The following is a 20,162-nucleotide window of genomic DNA, read 5'->3' on the forward strand; positions in this document are numbered from 1 at the left end:
GGCGCCCACCCGAGTGTCCTCTGCTCCGGGGTCCGGGAGGAGCCGCCCGCCGTCCCTCCGCCGGTGACCGCGAGCCGCCGGGCCCCCAGTGCCCGTCCCGGGAGCCCCCACCGCGCCCCCTGCGTCAGTCCCGGGAGTCCTCTGCTCCCGACCCGGCCCCCTCACTTGTCCCGGCGCCCCCGCTCCCTCCAGCGGTCCTCGCGCCCAGCCCACGCCCCCGTGTCCGTCCCCGGGGCCGCCGGGCCGCCTCCACCTGTCCCGCCTCCTCCGCCAGTCCCAGGCGCCCCCGCCCTGCCGGCCTCTGCGTTGCCATCGATGTGCTCGGCGCTCTCCTGAGCCGGCCCCCGGGAGTGGGCGGGTCCGTTTGCCTCAGGTGGTCTAACAGGCGCCGCGGAGGGCCAATGGCGTAGCTACAAAGCCCCGCCCCTTCCTTCCGATTGGTCAACGCCGGAAGGCCGCGGCCAAGGCCCTGGGGGCCAGAGCAGGAGCGCGACTCAGCCTCGGTCGCGTCGCCGCGCGCTCTAGGCTCTCCGGCTCCGTCCGCTCCTGCCGAGTCTGCCGCCGCCGCCGCCGCCGCCGCCATGGCCCAGTGAGTGACGACCTGCGGGCCGCGGGGGAACTTTCCGGGGGCCGGCGTGGAGGGCGGAGCCACCCCTGACGTCGCCTTGACCACGGGGGTCGCGGGAGCCCGGCCTCGTGGCGCGCGGAGTCCCGGACCTTCAGGGTCCCAGCCCCGGTCGGGCCCAGGCCCTCTGCCTCTCGCGGCGGCGCCGGGCGGATCCCCGTGTCCAGAAAGGGTCCGGCGGGGAGGGGGCCGGCATGGCCGAGGGAAGCCGGGGCCGGAGCCGGAGGGGAAGTGCCTGGACGGTCGGCGGCTGTGCCTGCGGGGCTTCTTCCCGGCGCGGGGGCGCGGGGGCGTGGGGGACGGGGACGGCCGCAGTGAGTCATCAGCGGGTGGCCTGGGCAGAGCAGAGGTTGCACGCCCTCCTGCAGGATTAGTGGATCTCAAGAGAACTCGCCGTCTGGTGAAGTGAGGAGCGCTGGGTGGCCCGTCTGCAGTGGCCTGGGCGGTGCACGCCTGGTTCTCCAGGGTGAAGGGGGGGGCAGGGGAAGAGGGAAGGCAGATTGTTCATAGGAAAAGCTAGGACACTCTGGGTCTCTGCGTTGGAATGGATTAAGTGGAACTGACACGTTTTCTTTGTTCCCTTTCCTGGTCTTTTAGAGCCGACATTGCACTGATTGGACTGGCTGTCATGGGCCAGAACTTAATTTTGAACATGAATGACCACGGCTTTGTGGTAAGTCCGGAGAACACACACTTGTCTTGTGGGTTCTTGGTGTGTCTTGGTGCGCTGCTGCTGATTTCCAAGATCCTATGCAGCTGCCACTTCTGACAGATCCCCTGTTGCTGCTCAGGAGGTTTTGCCAAGGAAGGACAAGCCCCGGTTTGCCTGTGGGCGGTGGGGGGGTGGGGTCAGCTCCACCTTCTCTGAAGGAGAGTCTTGCTAAATGCATCTGTAAGGTTGCAGCCGGAATAAACCTACCCAGATCTTTCTTTTCTTTTTTTAAGATTTTACTTATTTATTTGAGAGAACGGGAGAGAGAAAGTACGAGGCAGGGGTGAGGGGCAGAGGGAGAGGGAGAAGCAGACTCCCTGTGGGCAGGGCTCCATCCCAGGACCCCAGGATCATGACCTGAGGGAAGGCAGACGCTTAAGTGACTGAACCACCCAGGCGCCCCATCTTGCCCATAGCTGGAGGAGGAGAAATCCGCCCTGGGTTGGTAGAGCTCTAACATCTTTGTCTAGTGAGAACTGGGGTGAGTGAAAATTTAAACAGTACAAACACTAAGCTTGTTCTGATACAAGGACTATTGGTGACAAAAGATAACAGTTTGCAGCATCGAGTCCCTTGATTTGAATCTGAGTCCCAATCAGCTGGTGACAGACTCCAGCCTGGTTTGCCTCGGGCAGCTGACCTTTGCTTCTGTTCCTTTCTCTGCGGTAGAAGTTTCACTGCCTCTTAATCTAGGGGTCTGAAGGTCTTCTGTGTCCCTGATCTCCTGAGCAGACCTTTTTTTGTCCTTCTAGGTTTGTGCTTTCAATAGGACAGTCTCCAAAGTTGATGATTTCTTGGCCAATGAGGCAAAGGGAACTAAAGTGGTCGGTGCTCACTCCTTGGAGGAGATGGTCGCGAAGCTGAAGAAGCCGAGGCGGGTCATACTGCTGGTGAAGGCTGGCCAAGCAGTGGACGATTTCATCGACAAACTGGTGAGGCCAGCTCTGCTCCCAGCTGCTGCTGGCGGGGCAGCTTTTCTCCTGCAGTCCGTCAGCTGTGTCGCCACTTTTTACTTAAGAGATTTTTTTTTTTGCCTCTTTGGTGTCTGGATGTGAGCTGCTTAGTTCAGACAAAACAGTGCTTCGATGTCTCGGTGTTGGTTAACCTGATCGGCACAGATTAAGTCACCGCATATCCTCAGATGGTAATAATTCCATATATATGAAATTCTAGGACACCAATGGACATTTCAATTAGAATTCACTAACAGTAGGAGTAGAAGTAGTAGGGAGCTTGGTCTGTCTCTATCATCGATGGTCAAAAAATTTACTGTTTTGGTTATGAATTATACGTGCTTAGAGCTGTTCACCAATAAACCGTGGTGTCCAAATTTAGAAGTAGATTTCACTTTTTTCAGCATTTGTGTAAAATAACAATATGTAAATTGTTCTATAATTTAATATAAATGATGAGATCTCCTTAGGGAATCCTAGGGATATCTACATGCTGGGTACTTATTTCTGAATGATTTGGAAGAAAAAAACCTATGTGTATGGGCTGCAATGGCCTTGGGAGGACAGGAGGGTGACCCTCGGGCAGGTGCCCAAGAGAGGGCCTCTGTTGCACTTCGGCCCTGAGCCTCAGCTGTAGGGGCACTGCTTTGTAGGGCTCATTCTGTTTCTGTAACACATCGTAGGCTGATGGGTCTTGTAGGCCCCAAGGCTAGGGGGTGGTGGGTTTCCCTGCGTGCTTCGCCAGGCTGTGCCCTCGCCGAAGGGCCGATGGCCACGCATCCACTGGGATGGCAGTGGAGGGGAGGAGCCAGTGGCGACAACAGGTTCTTCCCCAGGGAATGTCCCCAACAGCGTTTGGTTAACGTACGAAGATAACTCAAATTCTCAGTGACAGCTCTGGAAAAACCAAGGCATTAGTTGTGAGAGCGTAGGGATAGACAAAGGCAAGGGATGAACCATTCCTTTCCTGCGGGAGCCCTGTTAACAGTGGGGGGGTCTCCGCAGGGAGCAGAATTTGTAACCAGTGTGTTACCACTTTAAAAAAGAATGACCTAGAAAGGAAGAATGCTGTGATAAGGAAAGGACACACCAAGCTTTTCGTGTAGCAAGATGCTAAGCTGATCATGATTAGCTATACACAGAATGGACTGGAAGGCCGTAGCTTATTCTCCAGCATAAGAAAGTACAAAGTCAAGTTCACTGGATCCTTGTGCGGGGAGACGAAAGAATAACTAGTAAAGCCAGCCTCGTCGTGCCCTGTAGGAAGATGTGCTTGTCCGAGGCCTGGTCTCCTCCTGCCACCTCCAGACCGGGCTGGTCATGGAGTCACGCACCAGACCCGCTGATGGCTGCTTACCGGGCCCCTCCACTGCTGTGGGCAGATTCTGTAGGAAATGATGGGATCCTTTAGAACGAGTCCCTTTGCTGGGATTTGGGACTGTAAGACAGCCGGTGGCACCCAGTGGAAACACAAAATTTTTCAAGCAGGTTTTGGTTGTAAAATTTTAAATCTCTTTTTTTTTCTTTTTTAATATTTTATTCATTTATTTGACACAGAAAGAGATCACAAGTAGGCAGAGCAGCAGGCAGACAAGTAGGCAGAGCAGCAGGCAGAGAGAGAGGGGGAAGCAGGCTCCCTGCTAAGCAGGGAGCCCAATGTGGGGCTTGATCCCAGGACCATGAGATCATGACCTGAGCCAAAGGTAGAGGCTTAACCCACTGAGACACCCAGGCGCCCCAACATGTGCTTTTAGATTGGATTTATCTGGGATAAATTCTTGTTTGTTTTAATTGGTTAAGGTACATTCTATTTTGTCTTCCATTTCTTTGGCCCACCGTAATGCTTGCGTCTGGTTACAGGTACCATTGTTGGACACTGGTGACATCATCATTGATGGAGGAAATTCTGAATACAGGGACACCACAGTAAGTATTCTTCAGTCTGAGTTCTTTCTGGTTCTGAGAACATTCTAGAAAAAAGTATCAGCATTGCACATGTGCTGAAAGAGTGGACCGTCCTTCTGCAGTGCTGATCCTGGGGCTTGGTGCCGATGCTGCTGTCCTCAGCCTCTGTTTCTGCTAGGACGTACTTGAGGTCACCTCAGGCATACGTGTAACTCAGAAGGAGGGCTTCCGTGTGGATGCAGGAGGCGGACGGTTCGTGCTTAGCTCTTCCCTTCTCCGCCAGCAGCCCATGGTTGAGAACCACGGCTTTACTGGCCTCGTGTGCTGGGAGAAGACCCTGTATCGTCCTAAGTGCCAAGTGGCAGGAAGTCATACTTGTATGAAGCCAACTCTTAAAAACCAAACCCGCACCCCCCAAAGCCCACCAGCTCTTAATGGAGTCTGACGGTACTAGACCTTCCAGGAAAATGAGATTTATTTATTATTTCCCTTTGGGGAAAGGTAGCTATTTTAAACTTCCATGGATTTTTTTTTTAATATTTTGCTTATTTATTATTTGTCAGAGTGAGAGCACAACCAGAGGGAGTGGGAGGGAGAGGGAGAAGCAGGCCCCCTGCCGAGCAAGGAGCCTGATGCGGGAATCGATCCCAGGACCCTGGGATCATGACCTGAGCCGAAGGCAATGCTTAACCAACTGAGCCACCCAAGTGCCCCAGATTTTTTTTTTAGTTAAGTAATTTCTACACCCTCAAACTCACAATGCCGAGATCAAGAGTCATACACTTTACTGACAGCCAGCCAGGCTCCCTGGATTTTTTTTTTTTGTCCTGATTCCCAAACTGAGGGTATTAAATCTCTTTTTAAAATTATTTATTTCTTTTTATTATTTGTTTTTTTAAGTAGGCTCCACACCCAACATGGGGCTTGAACTCACAACCCTGAGATCAAAAGCTGCATGCTCTACCACTGAGCCAGCCAGGTGCCCCGGGATAAAATTTCTGGAATGATGAGATTATTCTTGGCTCCTGGGGTCATTTCATGTCCTGGGTGGGCTCTCCATACCTGTCTTCTACCTCCTCTTATCCACTGGGAGAAACTGTCTTACGGAAGCATAATGAAATTCTTTCTCTCATGTAGAGACGATGTCGCGCCCTCAAGGCCAAGGGAATCTTGTTTGTGGGGAGCGGAGTCAGTGGTGGAGAGGAGGGGGCCCGGTATGGCCCCTCACTTATGCCAGGAGGGGACAAGGAAGCCTGGTAAGTATCAAAGGTGCCACCCGTTTCAGCACAGGGAGCCTGAGCTGTGAGGGGAGTGAGCCGTGGGTACCTCTTGCCCCCCTGATCTCTGCAGGGCCTGAGTGGTGGAGATCCCAGGAATAGTTCTTCCGTCTGTACATTGACTGCTTTGACTTCCTGTGTGCGAGGTTCTCTTCTGCCCTTTGATCTCTGCTATTTCCTCCAAGACTGATACTAGAAGCTCTAAACAGGCTTACCGAGTTCAGGGGCTTTAAGGAAGCCGTTAGAATAATGTCCTGGGTGCTGTGTGGACTGGGAAGTAAAGTCTGCCTCTCTAAGTGGTGCCCAGTCCTAAGATAAACACTCATTTAATAATCATGAGTGATGGAAAAATCTGATGAGGCCTGTTTTGTCCCTGGGAGAGTGAGGTGGAAGTTTTGTATCTGACTTGGGGACAAAACAAGTTTTACACTGTGCTCTGTGCTGTCCGTAAGGGGAAGAGTTGGCCATGGCATCGGTGATGTAAGAGCAGGGGTGCACGAGGCGTGAGGGGTGGTGAGTGGGACAGAACCAAAATGAAAAGGTACAAGTAATAATCACACCTGACTCAGACGGAGGGAAACCTGCTGCTGATACTGCAGAGAGAGCAAGCCAGACGGAGGGAGGTGGGTGAGCAGAAGAGAAAGAAAAAAGGGATCCTTTTGAGGGAGACGTGGAAAGGTACCATTCTTTTCTGAATGAGTTTGATTTCCAGTGTGCTAGAATGATATTAGGGGTTAAAGTAAGGAGTGATCAAACCTAATTCCCAGAGGCAAAGGGTTTCCTGGGGAAGGTTATTCTTTAAATTAGCTCTCTGATGAGTTACTTGGGATTCTGTGCAGTATATGAGATCTAAAAATTTTATTTATTTATTTATTTGAGGGGGAGAGAGAGAGAGTGTGTCAGTGTGGGGAGAGGCAGAGGGAGGGAGAGAATCACAAGCAGACTCCCCACCCAGCGCGGAGCCCGAAGTAGGGCTCGATCCCACGACCCTGAGATCATGACCTGAGTTGACATCAAGAGGATGCTTAACTGGGGCGCCTGGGTAGCTCAGTGGGTTAAAGCCTCTGCCTTCGGCTCAGGTCATGATCCCAGGGTCCTGGGATCGAGCCCCACATCGGGCTCTCTCCTCAGCAGGGGGCCTGCTTCGTCCTCTCTCTCTGCCTGCCTCTCTGCCTACTTGTGATCTGTCTCTCAAATAAATAAATAAAATCTTTTTGTTTTTTTTTTTTAAGATTTTATTTATTTATTTGTCAGAGAGATCACAAGCAAGCAGAGAGACAGGCAGAGAGCAAGAGGGGGAAGCAGGCCCCTTGCCGAGCAGAGAGCCCGATGCCGGACTCGATCCCAGGACTCTGGGATCATGACCTGAGCCAAAGGCAGTGGCTTAACCCACTGAGCCACCCAGGCACCCAATAAATAAAATCTTTAAAAAAAAAAAAAGAATGTTTAAGCCACTAAACCACTCAGGCGCCCCCACAGCGTGTGAAATCTGGAAGTAGATAGAGAGCTTCCTGCTTCTCAGAAGTTTACAAACATTTTTTTTTTTAAGATTTTATTTATTTATTTGACAGATCACAAGTAGGCAGAGAGGCAGGCAGAGAGAGAGAGGAGGAAGCAGGCTCCCCGCTGAGCAAGGAGCCTGATGCGGGCTTCTATCCCAGGACCCTGGGATCATGACCTGAGCCGAAGGCAGAGGCTTTAACCCACTGAGCCACCCAGAAGTTTACAAACATTGATCTCAGGCTAGATATGCAGACGATACACATGAAGACACTTGCTAAGGCAGCGGTGCCTCACTCGTTCAGTGACTCCATCTCTCAGACCGTCGGGCAGTCGTAAGCATACGGAAGACTTGTTCACTGTTCACTCAAAGTAGTAGGAACAGTGGTTAATACAGTATTTAAAAGGCGATTGTCTGGGTGGCTCAGTCAGTTGAGCATCCAACTCTGGATTTTGGCTCAGGTCACGGCCTTGGGGTGGTGAGATCGAGCCCCGGCAGAGGTAGGAGTGGCGCCGTTGCCCTAAACACTCCGTACGAGTTCAGGGAGGTTCTAAAGCTTCACGCGAAGCTGTCGTAGCTCTGATCCTGAGCATGAGCTTTGCAACCCTGGCAGTCCCGTGCCTTTACCAAAAACTTTTTGGGAAGAAGCCTTCAGTGGTCGTAGTGAGGAGAGCATAAGCGGAAAGCCTCGTGAGTTCGCGTCTCCTCTCCGGGGACAGTGGGAGGGAGGAGGAACAGCCGCTTTTTCTCCGGGTCATCACAAAGCTGCCCTGGGAATCCTCGCCCGGTTGTGCGGGTGCGGAGCCCCGCCGGGCCTGAGGCCACGCGTCCAGACCGATGACAGGAGGACAGGAGGACAGGACGACAGGATGACAGGACGGCAGGACGACAGGATGACAGGCGTCTCCCCGGGAGCCTCCCTGTTGCTTGCTGTTTGAGTCCCAGCGCCCGAGAAATTTCTCCTGTGCTTTGATGCTTCCGCTGGCCTTCCTGTCTTCTCTCACCAGCCAGTCTGCCGCCTCTGCGGGGCTTACCTCGTGGACTTGCTCATTCATTACTTTTTCCACAGTGGGGGGGGCGCTTCCACCTCCCACCCACAAGAAAACGATTGGGGTGGGGGGTCCTTGAGTATTTAACTGAGATCTCGGTCCCTCTTTTCAGCAGCTAAACTACACGGTTCCTTCCCACAGGCCCCACATCAAGACGATCTTCCAAGGCATCGCCGCAAAAGTAGGAACGGGGGAGCCCTGCTGTGACTGGGCAAGTTCTGGCTCCTCTTTCAAGCCGGCTGGTAACATGGGCACAGACGGGACAAAGCGCACAGAGCCAGGACCACCTGGGGGGCCACAGTTAGTTTGGGGACCAGCTTCACAGTCTTGAAGTCGCTAGCGCAGTGATGGCCGAGGACGCGAGCCTCTTTTACGTGGCCTTGCCTCCTGAGTGTTTCAGAGCCTCGAGGCTGGCGTTAAAAACAGCCCTGCGCCATTCATCTAGAAGTTGGATTCTTCAAGAAGGCACAGCAAGGACAAGGTGAAGCGAGACTCGTGTCATTAGCTCTGTGACTTCACGAAAATGAAGAAAGTGTCACAAAGCTGGGCTTCGCCCGCCTGCACGGAAGGAGGATTGAGGGGCTGGTGCGGGGCGCTCAGAGGTCCGGGCCACGGATGTGGAAAATCTTTCCCGTCACCCGGGATCAGGTGTTCTGTGCTCGAACAGAGCCCGCGACGTCAGGCCTTGCGCCCGCGCGAAACAGGAGGGAGGCCTGGGCTTGTTCCCGTGCGCCGCCTCCCTGCGTTTCGTGTTGCCGCCAAGATAGTTCTGTCCCAGCTGCAGACTCAGGCCGTGCCACGGGTGGGCGAAGCGCCAGGCTGAGTGACCTGACCTGTCACCCCGGCTCTCCGTCCACCGGGGGCCGTTAGCGAGTCAGGAAGGTACACGGGTCAGTGTTTTGTCCCTAAAATGTGAGGAGGGGGTGGTCTCCGAGGTCTCTAGCTCCTAGTCCGCTCTGTTTGACTCTGTGTGCGGGCGGTGAAAGGCAGAGGTGGAGGAGGCCTGAGGCCGATGAGCAGTGACGGGGAGGCCCGACCGTGCCCGGGGACGGCCGCGGGAGCCCCCTGTCTGGTCTGTGCCTCTTAACCAGTGTCCCCGAGTCCGGCCCGGTCTGCTTAGGGTGGAGAGGGGCGGGGCTGGATCTGGAGGGTTGAGATGTTCTCATTAGTGTCAAGGACTAGGAAGGGAACATTCCAGCCTCGACAGTCAGTGACCGCCGTGAAAGGACAGCCGCGGTCCCTGCTTTGTAGACGCGCTTGGGACAGAATCGTGACGAGAGGCCAGTACGGGCCCTGCTGGGTCTTGACCGAGTCGGGGGCTGACATTCCAGAGCCTCCAGGCTTACTCTCGGGCTGTTGGCAAAGCTGGTGCGGATACTGAGAGCAGACGCTCCTTCGCTCACTACAGGAGCGACGGGGCGAGGGAAGGCGATACTGGCCGTGGTCCTTGGCAGCCACAGGTGTCAGGAGCCAGAGGGGGCGGGTCAGCCGCGGAAACGCAGATGGCGGAAGTCTCCGACAGAGGGGTCAGTCGTACGAGTCCCAGCGGGGACAGCAGAGAGCACGCGGGTCAAGCAAACCTCGGGCCACCGCGCACGTGGATGCCTGTCGTGGAGATGGCTGCGCCCGACTCGGAGCTCGTCGCCACCGGATGCTTGACCCCGAAACTCCCTTTGTTCTGATGCCTGGCCCACCGTGACTGGCCTACCGTGCCTGGCCCACCGAGCGATTTTCAGATGCTTTGGTTCCCCACCCAGCTCGTCTGTAGGGGCAGAACGTGCCGCTGGGACTGAGACTTGTAACCACTAAAGTCTGTAGTTACTTGAACTGAATTAACAGACTGGTGTTCCAACCGTATGCGTCCCGCCAGCTTTCTCATAAACCGTATCTCGTCACCTGAGACGCGCTGGCACAAACACATTTGGAGGCTTACCAGGTGGACGGCCAGACCGTGGATCCAGGGTCATTTTACCCCTAGGTAGCCCCGTAGCAGCAACTACGACACAGTTACATGTTTTCTAATTTGCTGGTGGTTTAATCAGCCGACGGGCTGTAAGCCCCGGCGGTGGGAGAGTGGTAACTTCGGGAAGGGGGCATCTTTCACTCGTGGGCAGGGTGGGGAGCGAGGGCCCTGCTAGCAAGGGAGGGCGGGAGATGCAGGCTCGTGAACCGCACGTGCTTGCAGTGAGTTGGGAGGCTTGGAGAAACCTCGAGAGAACCGAGTTCTGAGTGAGTTTGAGAACACTCGGCTGGCTGGGGCTTTCATCGGATTGTTGCGTGGTGATACTCCGTGTCAAAGACACTACAGATATTTGCTTCCAGCCTGTTATTTTCTCTATGGGGAGGGAGCCTCACCAAAGAATGGGCCGTGGGCTTTCCCGGGGTCCTGCCTCTGAAGGCCGCCTGGTGCCTGTCACCCCGACAGGTGGGAGACGAAGGAGCCGGCCACTTCGTCAAGATGGTGCACAACGGGATCGAGTACGGGGACATGCAGCTCATCTGTGAGGCCTACCACCTGATGAAGGACGTGCTGGCCATGGAGCACGACGAGATGGCAAAGGTGAGTCCCGGGCCTGCGTCTGGGCTGCAGCGGCCCCTGCTGCTCGGGTGAGAGGGATTTGCCTGCGGAGTAAAGCCTTCCTCCGCCTCCTTCCAGGGGTCCTGCTGGTGGGAGGATGGAGTCAGCCTCGGGGCGTCTGGGAGGCTCCGTTGGTGAAGCATCGCCTTCAGCTCAGGTCGTGATCATAGGGTCCTGGGATCGAGCCCCACATCGGGCTTAGGGGGGAGCCTCCTGCTCCCTCTCCGAGCATGCGCTCTCTCTTACTTTCACTCTTGCAAGTAAATAAAAATGTTAAAAATCTTTAAAAAAAAAAAAGACAGACTCAGTCCAATAGAAGGGAAGCTGTACGATAGGATAGCGAGCCACGGAGCCAGAACTCCCCCGAGAATCTTGGCATTGATCACTAGCACCATTTAGTGGCCCTTCCTGTGTTGGGCCTGTGTGCTTTCATGGTCGTTACCTCATTTGGTCTCGCATCGTCCCACGGGGGCGGTGGAATGGAAGCTTGCTTTCCTGGTCAGGCTGGGAATGGCTATTGGGCAGTTAATCAGAAGTTAGTCAAAGTGGGGGAAACATGAACATCCCCCACCCCGGGGCGCCTGCGTGGCTCAGTGGGTTAAAGCCTCTGCCTTCAGCTCAGGTCATGATCCCAGGGTCCTGGGATAGAGTCCTGCATCAGGCTCTCTGCTTGGCAGCGACCCTGCTCCCCCCCATCTCTCTGCCTGCTGCTCTGCATACTTGTGATCTGCCAAATAAATAAAATCTTAAAAAAATCCCCCCCCCAGCATTTTATTAGGAACCAGATATTCAAACACACAGCAAAGTTGAAAGAATTCGGTCGTGAATATTTGTGTGCTCACCACCCACGTTGTCCTTCTTGCATTTTTCTTGCTTTGTCGAATGTCTGTCCCTCTTTTATCAGTTTCATCTTTTAAAAAAAACATTTCAAGGGGCACCTCATTGGCTCAGTGGGTTAAGCCTCTGCCTTCGGCTCAGGTCATGATCTCAGCGTCCTGGGATTGAGCCCCGCATCGGGCTCTCTGCTCAGCAGGGAGCCTGCTTCCTCCTCTCTCTCTGCCTGCCTCTCTGCCTGCCTGTGATCTCTGTCTGTCAAATAAATAAAATCTTCTTTAAAAATAAAGAAAATTTAAAAATAAAAATATATTTCAAGGTTAGCACTAGTACTCTTTTCTCTGAAGACTTCAGCAGTGTCACTAGGTAAACATTTACTTTAACTGGAAATCGAGGAAGACACGTTCCTCCCGCATCCAGTCCTTTCCTCCAAGTGTGGCTCTGCTGGCCGGCGTCATAGTCCTTTTTTTCGTCATCTAGGGTTTCCCCTTCCAGTGCCTTCGAGTGGAACATGATTTAGGGACACTTCCTTGCAAGGTGCACGCTGCAGAATCCTGCCAGAGTTTTTACAGTTTTCCCCCCTAATGTTTTTGTTTTAAAGTTTATTATTTTTTTAGAAATCTCTACACCCAAGATGGGGCTTGAACTCAGAACCCCGAGATCCAGAGCTGCAGCCTCCCCTGACTGAACCCCAGCCCGGCCGCCCCCCCCTCCCAACTTTGAAACATGTCATCCCTGCTCTGCTTTGCTGACCTGCCTTCACTCTTCTTTCTAAAACAATTTAACTTTATTTTCGTAGAAACAGGGCTTCTCTTCTTGTTTGTTCAGATGTAATGAATTTACTGAAAACAATGTATTTATGGATACGAGTGCTGTCCTATATGCCAGGAACCATTCTCGGTGTTGGGGACATAATAGCCAAACAACCAAAGCCCCTGCCCCCTGGCTGCACGGAGTTGGGACACACGACAGTCGCTCCGCGGCAGTGTGCAGCTGGCTGGCGGGAGCTTTTGCAGGAGAGGAGGGGGCATAAGGAGGTCCCGTGAGCCAGGGCGGCCTCCAAGGAGGCGACGGTGCGAGCAGACACAGCTGACTCGTGGGGAGCAGCAAACTCGACTCAGGGGAGCGGGGCTCAGCCCCGTACGCAGAGCGAGTCGTGAGCACCAGTCCTTGCAGACGAAAGCCGGGGGCCAGGGGGCTTCTGCGCGGGCCGGGTTTCTCTCACGCTGTGCCTCCCACGTCCCACGCTAGGTGTTTGAGGAATGGAATAAGACAGAGCTCGACTCCTTCCTCATCGAGATCACGGCCAACATCCTCAAGTTCCGAGACAGCGACGGCAGACACCTGCTGCCGAAGATCAGGGACAGCGCGGGCCAGAAGGGCACGGGCAAGTGGACGGCCATCTCGGCCCTGGAGTACGGCGTTCCCGTCACCCTCATCGGTAACGTGTGCTCCCCGCCGAAGCCCCTCGTCTCTTTCGCTCTTGCTGTGCTTCTGGGATGCTGGTGTAGACCGGCCCCTAAGGACCGGCCCCCGGGAGCCTGTGTGCGGCGCTCAGCGGCGTTCAGTGCTTTCTGCTCCTCGGGCGCGAGCCTGCGCTCTAGCCTCTCCTCCTGCCAACCTCTCGGTCACACGGGCTCTGAGGGCCATTTGGGAGTTCCTGGCTTTCTTATTCAGCTCGACCTTCTGGCTGGCTTTTGTCTTGGGAACTGAACTGTGGTCGGTGACCTCCATGACCTTTCTAATGGGGGAGGTCCCGGTAACGAAATTATTCACGAATGACGTGAGATTCCGTCCTCAACTTTTGTTAATATTTTGCTGTGGTTCCCCCTCCTCGACACTTTACTTATTATTTATTTATTTATTTTTAAAAGATTTTATTTATTTATTTGACAGAGATCACAAGTAGAGAGTCAGGCAGAAGGAGAGGGAGAAGCAGGCTCCCCACTGAACAGAGAGCCCGATGGAGGGCTTGATCCCAGGACCCCAAGATCATGACCTGAGCCGAAGGCAGAGGCTTTAACCCACTGAGCCACCCAGGCACCCCTACTTTTAATTTTATTTAAAGGTTATTTATTTTTAAGTTCTCTCTACACCCAACGTGGGGCCTGAACTCATCACCCCGAGGTGGAGAGTCACATGCTCTTCCTACTAAACCAGCCAGGCACCCTTCCCCCAGACATTTTAAAAATGAAATACAGCCTATACATTTCAGGTCCTTTAGGAACTCTCTTCCTTTGTTCCTTCCCCTTCATTTAAAGAAAGGCACGATCCGGACCACTGGTGTGTGTCCTTTTTGTGGATGTTGTGTTTTAGAGCAGCGAGCTCAGCCTCGAACGGGAAGATACGGGGCGACAGAAAGCAGAAATGGACAGATAGCAGATAGTAAGAGGACTCAAACAAGTTGGTCCTTTAAGAATAAAACAGATACACTTCCGGCGAGATTGAAAACAGTAGAACAAGGTGCCTGGCGAGCTGAATGAAAGGCTCATCTCCGCTCCTGGCAGAACGGCTCTCCCTCTAAACACAGATTTTCCTCTCTGCTCGGCCGGTTAGAGGCTGCGTCCCCCATGGATTAGGGCTCCCCGCGGCCGGCTGTGAGCCACGCAAGAAGCAGGTTGCTTAGCCAGCTCGGTGCAGAGGGCAGCGGCCGCTCTTGAGCTAATGTGAGGGCTGCCCAGGGCAGGGGAGCGAGGGCATAGCCGCCAGGAACAGTTTCTTGGTCACCGACACCGGTGGAAGGGCGAGGAAGGGTCAGAAACGATCCTGCTCTCGGGTGGGGAGAGGCCCGTGCCTCCCGGTCGGGGGCAGGCCAGGCTTCGTCTCTGGGTGGGCACCCTTCGTGTTTGCTGCACCACTGGGGAAGGAAGTCTTCGAGCTGACCCTTGGGTAACACAGGGTGTTGTGCCACCCTGGCCTCCTTGCGCCAGCCGTGTCCCACTGACACTTCCGTCCCCTGGTGCCGAGTCATCGTGTGTGTGCAAGGCTGGCGAGGGTGGCCCGGTGGGCTCGCCCCTTGACGCCGGCGTGTGTGCTCCGAGTTCGGGCAGTGCTGTTGGGTGTGTGGCCGGTCCCCTTCCCTCGAAAACAAAGCCCAGAGGTTTTACTTCATTTTATCTGCGGGGGACGGATTCGTATGTGTAATTGACTCTAATTGTGTAATGTGTCAGTTGAGCAAGTCGGCTTTTCGAAGGGCAAATTTTTGAGAAGTTTAAATATCTTGATATTGAAATGTTCATTCAAATGAAACAAAATTATGGTGATTGTGGACGTACTGGAAAAGAAATTTAAATAATTAAAAAATGGGGTTTTGGGGGCTCCTGGGTGGCTCAGATGGTGAAGCGTCTGACTTCCTTTTAGATCATGATCCCGGGGTCCTGGGATCTAGTCCTGTGCCGGGCTCCCTGCTCGGTGCGGAGTCTGCTTCTCCCTCTGCTGCTCCCCTGCTTGTGTGCTCTGTCTCTGTCAAAATAAATAAAATCTTAAAAAAAAAAAAAAATGGAGTTTTTTGAGGGGCAAGTCTGCTGTTTCTCCGTGTACTGGCTGTTGCAGGCAACCCCCAGCTCAGGGTGACCCGACTGTAGTTGAGCACTGAGCGAAGTTCAAGGCTGTCTGCTGTGAACTAGTTTTTGAGGGGCAGTGAGTGCTCCTATAGAAGAGAGTCTTTGGTGAACATTAAAAATTCCAAGCCCTCCCAAGTGAAATTGAAATTTAAAAAAAATAAAGATTTTATTTATCCATTTGTCAGAGAGGCGGGGGGAGAGAGCGAGCACAGGCAGACAGAGAGGCAGGCAGAGGCAGAGGGAGAAGCAGGCTTCCTGCTGAGCAAGGAGCCTGATGTAGGACTCGATCCCAGGATGCTGGGATCATGACCTGAGCCGAAGGCAGCTGCTCAACCAACTGAGCCACCCAGGCATCCCTGAAATTGAAATTTTACATATGGATCAGCAGAGTAATTCCGAACCAAAGTGGTTTTACTTCCTTGTTTTTTCTCTAGAACTCCTCCCATTTACTTTTTTTTAAGATTGTATTTTTAAGTAATCTCCATACCAACGTGGGACTCAAACTTATAACTCCAAGATCAAGAGTCACAAGCTCCACCAGCTGAACCTGCCAGGCGCCCAGAGCTCCCGTTGTGAATTGCACGTTGATCTTTGTGACTGTACTTGGGTTCATGCTGGAAGATTGATTTCTTTGGAGTTTTGATTATCAAATCAACTGTCTAGAGGTTTTTATAAGTTTAAAACTTTTTGTAAGTTTGAAAATTCTTTTTTTTTTTTAATTTTGTTTATTTGACAGAGATCACAAGCAGGCCGGGGGGCAGGGAGGAAGCAGGCTCCCCGCTGAGCAGAGAGCCCAGTGTGGGGCTCGATCCCAGGACCCTGAGATCATGACCTGAGCCGAAGGCAGAGGCCCAACCCACTGAGCCACCCAGGCGCCCCAAGTTTGAAAATGAAAATTCTTTCTGAGCCAGGTTCAATTTTGCAGCCGAAGGTTGAGACTTCAGCTCTTGGTGCGATTGGAAATCCGATCCTTGACTAATTTCCCTCCTCCTTTCTGGCGTCTGTGTCCTCTTTTCCCGCCGGCTTCACGAATGAGCTCCGGTCACGCTCTCCCCTCCGCGCAGTCACGCTCTCCCCTCCGCTCTGCAGGAGAAGCGGTTTTTGCTCGATGCTTGTCATCTCTGAAGGACGAGAGGATTCAGGCCAGCAAAAAGCTGATGGGTCCCCAGAAGATCCAGTTTGAAGGTGATAAGAAAGCATTCCTGGAGGATATTCGGAAGGTGGGGCCCAGTCCCTGACCGTGGTGGCTGTGGGTGCCTTGGGCAGCAGTGGGGGCAGGAGGCCGCGGGAGGCCGCAGAGTCCAGCTGTGTCCTGTTGCCACCAGCCACGCTAGGCCCAGCCTGCTGGCGGGGAGCGCGTGGCGAACTCTGGCTCATTCGGGCCCATTGTCCCTTAGGCCCTCTACGCTTCCAAGATCATCTCGTACGCGCAAGGCTTCATGCTGCTGAGACAGGCGGCCACGGAATTCAGCTGGACCCTCAACTACGGCGGCATCGCCCTGATGTGGAGAGGGGGCTGCATCATCAGGAGGTGAGTGTGCGGCACAACCCCGCCCCCCACCGCCCGCCGCCGTGCCCCAGGGCGGTGCTCTCGGCGCCCGAGCGGACAGTCTCCCCGACGACTGCTTCCCCTGCTTCCTGCCGGGCGCTCAGTGCGCCCAGGTTAAGGTGCTGCTTTCTTCCCTCCTGCTCATTTCAGCGTGTTCCTGGGAAAGATAAAGGACGCATTTGACCGGAACCCACAACTTCAGAATCTCCTGCTCGATGACTTCTTTAAGTCAGCTGTCGAGAACTGCCAGGTAGGCCGCCCAGAGCTGGGTGCGGGGATTTGGTTTTTCACTTCCCAGCCTCGGCGCCCGTGGAATTCTGCCACTTGGGAAGGAAGCAGGCGTCTTCCCTGTGGGCTGACCCCTCGTCTTTGGCTTGTTTCGGCTCAGGGCTCGTGGCGGCGGGCAGTGAGCACCGGGGTCCAGGCGGGCATCCCGATGCCTTGCTTCACCACTGCCCTGTCCTTCTACGACGGGTACAGACACGACATGCTGCCAGCCAACCTCATCCAGGTGAGCTGTCCCAGCCGGGGGGCGGCGCTAACCGGGCGGCGGCGTGACCCCGTTTCTCCAACCACCCGACTTCTTGTCTTCTAGGCTCAGCGGGATTACTTCGGGGCTCACACTTACGAACTCTTAGCCAAACCCGGACAGTTTATCCACACCAACTGGACGGGCCACGGGGGCAGCGTGTCGTCCTCTTCATACAATGCCTGATCAGACCAGTCGCCTGCCACGGTTCCCAGGACGGGGGGGGGGGGGGGGGGAGACATTCCAGGGGCCGCCCGACGCTGCTCACCTAGCCCTCCGCCCCGCTCTCTGTTCAGACCTTTTCTAAGATAGTCTCCTAAGGGACTCCTGACAAGATCACGTGAGTGTCCATGTGAAGTGGCCCTGGAGAAGCCCGGTGCCCTCTGCCCCGGCGTCCTGGGGCCGAGTAGGAGGCCAGCCTGTGCGCCCGTGTGCCCCAGCCCCATGCGGCCGTGTCCCAGCTCGAGGCACACGTGGGGCGGGGGGGGGGGGGGGGGACGTCGCTCAGACTGGAATGTTTGCGTCACGTGGTAGGTTTCCCGCTTTTCTCCACACAATAAAAGGTAGATCCTACGTGTGCCTGTTCTCCCGATCAGTGCTCTCCCCTCGGCCACGCAGAGCCGCCGCTTTCCCCCCACTGGAGCCCGTTCCTTCCGGCCTCGTGCGCTTTCTCCTCTCCGTTTTCTTTTCAACTCACTGAGCCCCCCCCAGGCGCCGCATCTCCGTCTTCTTTTTAAAAAAGACTCCCAAACGATACAAGAAACACAGCAGAGTTTAGCGTCGTTACCTGTGCGGGGAAGGGCGAGGAGGCGACACGGGACACGAATGTTTTCTCGGGTTGGGTGCTGGTGTGTGGCTGTTCGGGGAAAAGTCTTTGAGCCTTCTCTGTGTCACACTTCACGCTGAACGCGTCAGGAACTACATTTAAACGACATGAGGGGCTCAGTGTGCCCCCCTCTTTCTGCTCGTCCCTCAGCCGGGCGCATGGGACCTGGGCATTTTTAGTGACCTGGGCCTAGTCTTCAAATTGGGCTGTTCGCTTTATCTTGTTTACTCAAGAGAAAGAACCCTGCTGGCATACTTCCTTACTGGTAGGGTTACGTGGCCTGGGGCCAGTGGAATTGCTTTATTCCAACAGCTTAACTTCAGAAGAGTTCTCTGGAACACTCTACACCATCCTGCGAGAAGCCTAGCATAGAGCAGAGTGCTTCCTTGTTTTGACAGCTGGCGTTACTCCGGCCTTTGACCGCTTTCAGAAAAGCGCAGGGGCTCGCAGAGCTGACCCGAGAGCCCGTCCTTTTCATCAAATGCTCAGCTTTTGGAGTTCTCAGCCTGGATGTGAAGCCTTAGCTAGACACGGCCCTGTCCCCCCGCCCCGCCCCCACCCTCAGATCTCAGAGGTGCTGAGTCACTGCCCATGACAGTGTTTTTTCTTTCTTAAAAGATTGTATTTAGGGACGCCTGGGTGGCTCAGTTGGTTAAGCAGCTGCCTTCGGCTCAGGTCATGATCCCAGCGTCCTGGGATCGAGTCCCACATCGGGCTCCTTGCTCCGCAGGGAGCCTGCTTCTCCCTCTGACTCTGCCTTCCACTCTGTCTGCCTGTGCTCGCTCTCGCTCGCTCTCTCTGACAAATAAATAAAATCTTTAAAAAAAAAAAAAAAAAAAAGATTGTATTTATTTGTCAGCGAGAGCGTGCAGGCACATCGGAGAAGGAGCAGCAGGCAGAGGGAGAAGCAGGCTCCTTGTTCAGCAGAGAGCCCGATGCGGGGCTCCATCCCAGGACCCCAGGATCATGACCTGAGCTGAAAGCAGACGCTTACCTAAGCCTCCCAGGTGCCCCGACAGGGCCTTTTTTTTTTTTTTTTTTTTTTTTTAATTTCAGCTGGCCACCGTCCGGCAAGTACGTCCTTCGTTTCTGACGTAGCGTTCAGTGATTCACTTGTCACATAGAACACCCAGTGCTCGTCACACATGTGCCCTCGCCCCCTGACTTGGTTCTGTTTGAGGGGATGTGAACCCCTTGATGCAGCGTTTCTCACAGGTGACCTCTGACGGCCTGCGCTAAGGCAGGCAGGTGCCCCTCGGGTGGAGAGCGAGTCCTTCGAGAGAAACACTAGGGCGAGGCGGGAGGCCAAGCGTCAACAGCCTGTGACGTAGAGCTGGACCGTCCAGAAGGCTGAAATCCTACTACCGCGCGCAGCAGAACTGACCTGCTCAGCACCCAGAAGCTACGGAGCTTCGGAGCTTCAGATCCAGCCCCTCCCTGCCCCCCGGCCCCCTCTGCCGAACCCCGGATGCTCCCTGCCCTCAGTTTTCCCGTGTGTAAAACGGGATAATAGGGCCTGTCTGCTCACGGCTATTTTGAGGACTCAAAGGCCAGCACCTGCAGCTAGTAAGCCCCTCTGTGGCATTCCTGTTCCCGCTTCGGGCTGCCCCGCCCCTGACGCAGCGGGGTTTCTGCCTGTTGGAAACCACATTGTGTCCCAGCAGCCCGCGGCGAGTGCACTGCAGACCAGGCCTCGGGAGGCTCCTGGTGGGCTCTCCTGCGTCTGCTGGTGGGGCGTGTAGGTTGAGACTGACATCTTCCAGGAGACCAGAGGAGGCCAGTGGTGCTTTTCCAGCTGTGGTCAACCCCCCAGCCCCAGGGGAGGGTCACGAGAAAAAGGGCAGATTCGGATTCAGCAGGATGGGGTGTGGCCCCGCGCTGTGCGCGTCTGAGCTCCCCGCTGCCGCCGCGGTGGCCCCTGGACCCAAGAAGGGCCTGGGCGCACGGGGAGGGCAGCCAGGCCCCGGGGGTGTGCGCCCCAACTCTGCTGGCCAGGAGCGGCACCGGAGGCCTCCGACCGCCACTTCCTCATCTGCGAAGCGAGGTAAAAACCACTTCCCCGTCCCCGGGGATGGTGATGCTGTGTGAAGTGGTTGGCACAGCACCTGGCACAGCAAGGCCATGGTGAAAGGCTGCTGTTCTCCCGGTGGGAGGCTACCGGCCTCGGCCCATGCCCTTGGTGGGGAGACTGTTCCCACCAGATCGGCTTTTGGGCTTCTTGAAGTTTATGTCCCATGACTGACTTGAAGAACAGATCGGTA

At 54.9% G+C, this 20,162-nt stretch overlaps 1 protein-coding gene across 1 annotated transcript; it reads left to right on the plus strand.

The window, feature by feature from the left end:
- The first annotated feature begins 433 nt into the window (after positions 1-433).
- Positions 434-17,653, plus strand: PGD (phosphogluconate dehydrogenase). The gene is made up of 13 exons (XM_059135606.1): positions 434-589; positions 1,223-1,298; positions 2,090-2,269; positions 4,151-4,216; positions 5,333-5,451; positions 8,164-8,233; positions 10,448-10,582; positions 12,686-12,875; positions 16,087-16,217; positions 16,395-16,528; positions 16,697-16,796; positions 16,935-17,057; positions 17,142-17,653. The coding sequence occupies exons 1-13, from the start codon at positions 582-584 to the stop codon at positions 17,259-17,261; spliced, it is 1,452 nt and encodes a 483-aa protein (XP_058991589.1). The 5' UTR covers positions 434-581; the 3' UTR covers positions 17,262-17,653.
- Positions 17,654-20,162: the final 2,509 nt, after the last annotated feature.

This window comes from Mustela lutreola, chromosome 10, assembly GCF_030435805.1.
Source record: "Mustela lutreola isolate mMusLut2 chromosome 10, mMusLut2.pri, whole genome shotgun sequence".
In the NCBI taxonomy this organism is placed as follows: Eukaryota; Metazoa; Chordata; class Mammalia; order Carnivora; family Mustelidae; genus Mustela; species Mustela lutreola.